The sequence below is a fragment of the Miscanthus floridulus genome, chromosome 8, assembly GCF_019320115.1.
Source record: "Miscanthus floridulus cultivar M001 chromosome 8, ASM1932011v1, whole genome shotgun sequence".
Taxonomy (NCBI): Eukaryota; Viridiplantae; Streptophyta; class Magnoliopsida; order Poales; family Poaceae; genus Miscanthus; species Miscanthus floridulus.
In genome coordinates, this window is record NC_089587.1 from 179,057,491 (window position 1) to 179,064,220 (window position 6,730).

The 6,730-nt window shown below is 53.2% G+C and overlaps 2 protein-coding genes across 2 annotated transcripts; both read right to left on the reverse strand.

Annotated features, from left to right (window-relative positions):
• Positions 1 to 998: 998 nt before the first annotated feature.
• On the reverse strand, positions 999 to 1,816 carry LOC136470242 (uncharacterized). The gene is made up of 4 exons (XM_066468150.1): positions 1,690 to 1,816; positions 1,417 to 1,606; positions 1,130 to 1,327; positions 999 to 1,037 (listed from the first exon to the last, which is right to left on the reverse strand). Exons 2-4 carry the CDS (start codon positions 1,558 to 1,560, stop codon positions 999 to 1,001), a joined length of 381 nt encoding a protein of 126 aa, XP_066324247.1. The 5' UTR covers positions 1,561 to 1,606; positions 1,690 to 1,816.
• A 3,427-nt stretch (positions 1,817 to 5,243) lies between these two features.
• On the reverse strand, positions 5,244 to 6,730 carry LOC136470243 (classical arabinogalactan protein 9-like). Its single transcript, XM_066468152.1, has 2 exons — positions 6,683 to 6,730; positions 5,244 to 5,612 (listed from the first exon to the last, which is right to left on the reverse strand). The coding sequence occupies exons 1-2, from the start codon at positions 6,728 to 6,730 to the stop codon at positions 5,244 to 5,246; spliced, it is 417 nt and encodes a 138-aa protein (XP_066324249.1).

Here is a 6,730-nt window from a genome sequence, read left to right on the forward strand (position 1 = left end):
TGCACAAAGGAGAAGCGAATTCATGAGTATCTACAGGAGGGCCGCACAAGCTAAAGGAATAAACAACCATATATACTCACCGGAGTCCCTATAGGAGGAGAAGGAGCCACAACTGGAGCGAGTAGCGACTGGGTCACGACCACACCTAGCAAGGCCTGAAGGCTCGCCATGAAGCTAAACATGTCCTGCAGCCTCTGCGCCTTGGCCGCCCTCTGGGCTTGTACAGCCTCCATCTCTAGCCGATGGGCCGCCGCCTGGGCCGCCTGCTAGGCCTCCAACCTCCGCAAGTTGGCCTGTAATATTCCACCCATAATGTTTAAACAATGCAAAGGCAAGGTAGATGTGTAAAAGCAATGAACGACAAATAAAATAGTACTAACCTGAAGTTCCACCATCTGCTGCTGTGAGCTCTGCTGCCGAGAGCGTATGGGGAGGGAGGAGCTCGTGCTCCTTGCTCGAATCTCGGTGAGGTTGGGAACAGAGGCGGAGTCGACTGTGCTGTCTGCCATCTAGTACTGGTCGTGCTGCTTCCCTCCTCCCATCCTCATTAGGAGGTCTGTGTCCAAGGGCTGGGTGGCCGGATCAAAGTCCTCCCCATGGCGCTCGCGTGCCGCCGAGGTGTACTCGCTAAGCTTGCTGTGGACGCTCATGTTGGTGTACGCCTCGGGCCCGTCCGCCGGGCTGTAGGTGACTTCTGGGGCCGTCGCCTTGCCCTTGTGTGCCAGGGCGTACGCCATGAACTCGTTGCATTCCTGGCCTTGGTGCGCCTAGGACTGCGAGGAAAACACAAAGATGATTACAAGTAATGAGAATTGAGCGTTAGAATAAATAAATAAATAAAATGAAAACATAAAGAAGATTACCCATGTCTGGACATACACGCTGAGGCTCCGGTTGCCTTGGTGGTGTGGCACCCCACCCATCTGCAGGCGGCAGTCCCGATGGATGTTGTGCTTCTCCGCCCACTCCTCCGAGAGCCACCTGTCCACAATGGCCTCCTAGCAGAGGCAGTGCCTAGCGCACCAATCAGGACATTGCTGCATGCCATCAAGTTATTGATATGTCAGAAGATGAAATGAAGCCTACCTATTCTTCATGGAAGGAGTCAGTATTAATGTTTCGTACTTACCAAGAGGTACTGCTCCTTGGTGAGCGTCCTGGTCCTGGCATCGGCCTTCCTCACCACCTGACCAAGGACATCGGTGCTGTAGTTGATGATGCACTGGAGCCGCGTCTCATGGTACATGTCCGAGAGTCGGAACCTATAGACCTTGTCCTGCACTCGCGCCGCCCGGTCCTCAAACCCTTCATCGCACCTGAAGAAGTCCTGCATACAGACATCATGTATCGTTTCATTATTTCAAGAACGACCAATGAATGCGTAGTATTGACCAATTTAGTGCGATGAAGACTCACCCAGAACTCGGCCTTGATCCGCGCCGTAACGGTGCCGAACTCGCTGTCCTTGGCGGCGTAGAAGTGGTCCCACATCCAGGGCGGCGAAGTCACCGAGGCGTAGGTGACCATGCTAGGGTAGTGCTGCCGAATCAGAAGGCCCATGGTGCCATTGATGTGCCGGCCCGTTCCGGACACAACTTGCCAGTTGCTGCAAGAGTCATTAAGAAGAATTGTTAGTCTCCAGTTCGATTTTCAACATGTCATATGAAATAGTAGTGAAATAATACTTACTTGTCGCCGCTGGGTCGAATCACCGGGCGCTGGTGAAGTGGGATCGGCCACGTCGGGAGCTATGAGGGCCCACACAAGTAGACTCCCGACGAGGTAGAGCCAGAGGCAGTGCAAGTGGAACCCCCTGCTGTCGCTATCACCGCCTCCCCGTGGTCCGACGAGTCAGAGGAAGTGCCACCCCCTCCTATGTGCAGGCCCACCGCCTGGTCGTCCTCGTCCACCGACGGGGTGGTAGCCGGCTGCACCCTCGTCCTCGGACGGCCGCGGGGGCGGCCGCTCCTCGTCCTCCTCGTCGACGGCTCTGGCAAGGGGTCCTCCTCAGCGTGGGGTGGTGAGCACTCCCTCATGTAGAGGGAGTTGACCCCCCGATGGGCCTGCCTTCCGCCCGGCATTTTGTCGAGTGCCTGCAATTTCAAAGAGTAAACCAATTAGCACAGTTAAATTACAAGTACTTATAAAGAGATGCAAAATAAACAAAACATAATTGCAATAATAATAATAATAATAATAATATAGTATTACATGAATTAGAAATATTCTTCACGATCGGCAGCGGCTGGATCATAGGTGTCATCATCACTATCAATATTGTCGAGTAAATCGGGCTCATCTCCATCGTTGTCATCATTGTCATCGCCTAACTGTAATCGCTCAAGCATTTGTAAGTCCTTAGCATTTTAAACCTCTTCTCCGTCGTCCTCATCTCCATCGTCCTGATCAATGTCATTGTCTACTTCCATGCCCATCAGCGAAAACCACCTTTCTCTTTATCATCTTTTAGAGCCTCTATCTCAGCACGGACCTTAGCACCGGTCATCATCTGAGGTGCAGGGTCAGTGACTTGAACCCCTTTCCTAAAGTTCTTGACGTCTTGTCTGAATGGATGGTCAAGAGGGAGGAATTGACGATGTTGGTCAAACGAAGAAAACTTGCCACCCTCTTTAGCCAAGTGAACCTCACAGCTGTCTTGCATATTGGGCATGGGAACTTCCCATGAACACACCACGCGCAGAATATGTCATACGCCAGGAAGTCATGCAGGGAGTAGTGGTACCACACATGCATTGTGAAGTTCTTCTTTGTAGCTCGGTCGTATGTCAGTACCCCCTTTTCCCAAGCAAGGATCAATTCATCAATGAGAGGCTCCATGAACAAACCCATCTTGTTCCCCGGGTGTCCAGGAATTATCAGTGATAAGAATACGTTCTTGGGTTGAAACATGACGCTGGGGGGAGATTGAGGGGGATCACGAACACGGGCCAACAAGTGTACGGGGCCGCCAGCAATCCATAGGGGTTGAACCCATCTGTTGCTAGCGCTACACGTACATTCCGAGCCTCCTCAGCTTTACCATGATGTATGCCATCGAAATGGGTCCATGCATCGCCATCCGATGGGTGTACCATCTTGTCAGCATTGTATCTTTTGCCATGTTTGTGCCATGTCATCTGTTTCGCGGACTCCTCTGTCATGTACAGCCGTTGGATCCTCGGTATGACAGGAAGGTACCATAGGACCTTCACGGGGATACCAAGCTGTTCCTTCTTGCCATCACTAGTGTCGACCTCCAGATACCTAGAGGATTTGCACTTTGGACAGTGCGTTGCTTTCTCGTGATCTTTCCTAAATAGGACGCAACCATTCGGACAAGCATGGATGTGCTCATACGGCATCTTAAGGGCACGAAGAAGTTTATGTGTCTTGTACAAGTTCTTCGGCAGAATGTGACCCTCCGAAAGCAGGGATCCAACAACTACCAACATACCATTGAAGTTGTCTCGACTCATGCTACACTGCGACTTGAACGCCATTAGGCGTCCAATGGCATCCAGTTGCGAAACCATTATCTTTTCGTGAAGGGGCTTCTGTGCTGAAGACAGCATATCGTAGTACGCCTTTGCAGATTCCTCTGGCTCGTCCTCTAATCCTTCACCGAACCGTGCCTCCTAAAAGTCATCCATCTAGTCTGCTACCCCGGCATCTCCATCAAAAGCCTCGAGGCGTGGTCTCATCACCTCCTCTCTAATACGATCGGCTTCACCATGGTGGATCCAGCAGGTATAGTTTGGCGTGAATCCATACTTGCAAAGATCTTCCCCCACATTCTTCCTATTCTTTCTTACACGGTTGTCACATTTGCTGCAGGGACACGGCATCCGACTCGACCCTCTAGCAGCCTCGCCAAATGAATGCTCCAAGAAAGCATTAGTCTTAGTCATCCATTCTGGGGTCATACTTGCGTGGCCCGTGTACATCCAATCACGGTTCTCCATCCTCTGGCATATACATATGTAAGCGAGTAATATAACCAGCAATTGCATCTGCACGGTGTTCCTACCATCTAATAGGTGAGGATAGGTCCTAATCCCACCCATGGATGCGTATATGAGGTCAGTTTCAATGCTCCGCTCCTATCTGAGATAGAATTTCGGCAGCACCTCCCCGCTATTCTCCCGATACACGTCCTGCAAGGGAGAGTGTGTATCCGAAGAACAATAGGGAGGTGATGCCGAAAGTCTGTCTCGGACCAGAGCGAACCATAGAAACTAACCTCATCTACGCATCCGCGGGCTGTCCAAAATACGTGGACAATCCGAAAGAGATACGGTCGTAGATATGCAAAGATCTGCATACCTTCGACCGTATCTCTTTCGAACGGGAGACGCCTAACTGGGCTACGTGACCATATAAAACATGCATGCAAAGGAGGAGGGGGTTATACCTAGGGTGGCGGTGGAGTCAGGCTAGCAGGGTAGTGGCATGTCGGTGCAGTGGCGAGGCGATGCGGTGCAGGCAGACCAGCAGCGCCGACGAAGACGATCGGGGTCACCGAGTCCCTCCCACGGGTCCTTCTCCTACATAAAAAGGCAATAGGTTAGAATCCATTGAAAATTTCGGTAGCACCTCCCCTGCACGGGGAGGTTTTCAAAACCTGCAAGAAACGTAGGCGCGATGGCCAACAACCACATATATATCAAACATAGGCACGAAGGCCAACAAACATATATATACCAAGATGAGCCATGTACTTTAGTTCTCTTTCCATGCAGATGAAAGTATCGAAGTAGTACAACAACAAGTACTACTACCACTACAACTACTACTAACACTAACACTACTACTATCACTACTTACTACTAACAATACTACTAACACTACTAACTACTAACTACTACTACATACTAACTACTACTAACACTACTAAGTACTACTACTAACTACTACAGGTGTAGGGCATACCTTCGCGATGAGAATGGCAACAACGAGGGTCGGCGACGACGGCGGGGACGACCGCAACGGCGTGAGGGTCGACGGGCCTAGGCCGGCACCTTCCTTCTCCTCTCCTTCTCCTTCTCCTCTCTTCTCCCCTCCTCCTCTCTTCTCCCCTTCTCCTCTCTTCTCCCCTGCCTCCTCCTCCTCTCTTCTGTAGTGGCCGCCGGCGGGGGCAGTGGCCGCCGACGGGGGAGGTGGCCGCCGAGGGGGCGCGCAGGCGGGGGAGGTGGCCGCCAAGGGGGCTGGCGCCGGCGGTGGAGGCTGAGCGGGGGCGGTGGAGGCTAGGCGGGTGGTGGAGGCCGGGTGAGGGCGGTGGCCGCGGCGCGCCTCCTCCTCCTCTCTTCTGCAGTGGCCACCGAGGGGGGCGCGTAGGCAGGGGAGGTGGCCGCCGAGGGGGCCAGCGTGGGCAGTGGAGGCCGGGCGAGGGCGGTGGTCGCTGGCAGGGCGCGCCGCGGCGGCGCTGGGGCCTGTGCGGAGAGGCAGCCCGGGGGCGCCGGCCGGCGAGGGGCCGCCGCAAGGGGAGGCCGCGCGGGCGGCCGCGCGAGGACCCGGCGTGGGGAGGCGGACGGGGACGGGCGCCGCGGGGGCCCGCGCGGGGAGGCGCGGTGGCCGGGGCGGAGGCGCGGGCCGGCGATGTGCGGCGGCGACGGCTGAGGGAGAGAGAGGTGAGAGGGAGAGAGAAATGAGAGAAAGAGAGAGAGAGAGAGCGCGCCGACCGACGCGCGGGTGAAGGGATAAGGGCGGCTTTGCCGAGTGCCAGATCGGCGGCACTCGGCAAAGTCAATTTTCTTCGCCGAGTGTCGTGATCTGGCACTCGGCGAAGTTTTTAAAAAAATTTAGCAGCTCTTTGCCGAGTGCCAGCTGTTTGCACTCGGCAAAATATATTTTTTTTGGTTTTTTGCCACCAATTTTTTTTGAAGCTTTAGTACACTACCACAAACAACATGTTTAAATTTGGGACATTTTCATTGCCTTTTGGCATATTTCTATAGTTTATTTTGTTTTGTTGAATTTTTCCAGAAAATGTAAGTTTGAACTGTAGGTGCATCGAATAATGGATTACATTCGTTCCAAAAATGTTATCCTTGTTTCTTAGTGTAAATTTAGGCTAAATCCAAGAACTGTCTCGAAATTTCGATCAACGTGCTCACGGGGTGTGGGGGTATTAACCCCTATACCCTTACGGCTAAGCTTGGGCTGGCCCGGATCGATGGGTTCGGACCACCCGAAAGACGACGTGTGGCCCAGTTAACCTGATTGGAGTCCCGCACAAGGAATCAAGATGAATTTGGTGACCAAGCAGGATCCTGGTCGGTTAGAATAGGAATCCTTGTCCGGCCACATATGGCAATTGTAACTGACTAGGATTAGTTTCCAGATCTGTAACCCTGCCCCCCGGACTATATAAGGTGGGCAGGGGACCCCTCTAAAAATCATCTCTCATTGACATACAGCAATACAAATCAGACGCAGGACGTAGGTATTACGCCTTCTTGGCGGCCGAACCTGGATAAAACCTCGTGTCTGTCTTGCGTCACCGTCTTGTTTGGGGCTTGCGCATCTGTCTGCCGATAATCTACTACCTTGGGCATACCCCTAGGTAGACTGCCGACCATATTTCGTCGATAGTGGTGCGCCAGGTAGGGGGTGTGCGTACTGCTCTCCAGGCAAACAAGATGGTCATCATCTCCGGCTCCATGGCTACGCCCAACGGCCTCACGTTCACCGTCGGCCAGATCACCTGGACTACCGGCGCCGACGACTCCAT

Bases quoted from the DNA above. Each gene is read 5' to 3' on its own strand.
- LOC136470242 (XM_066468150.1), bottom strand. From the start codon at position 1,560: ATGGGCCTTCTGATTCGGCAGCACTACCCTAGCATGGTCACCTACGCC. The intron at 1,328-1,416 runs GTGAGTCTTCAT...GTCTGTATGCAG, and splicing joins GGATCAAGGCCGAGTTCTGG to GACTTCTTCAGGTGCGATGA. The intron at 1,038-1,129 runs GTAAGTACGAAA...GATGGCATGCAG, and splicing joins CCAAGGAGCAGTACCTCTTG to CAATGTCCTGATTGGTGCGC.
- LOC136470243 (XM_066468152.1), bottom strand. From the start codon at position 6,730: ATGGAGTCGTCGGCGCCGGTAGTCCAGGTGATCTGGCCGACGGTGAAC. The intron at 5,613-6,682 runs GTGAGGCCGTTG...TCTCTCCCTCAG, and splicing joins TGATCTGGCCGACGGTGAAC to CCGTCGCCGCCGCACATCGC.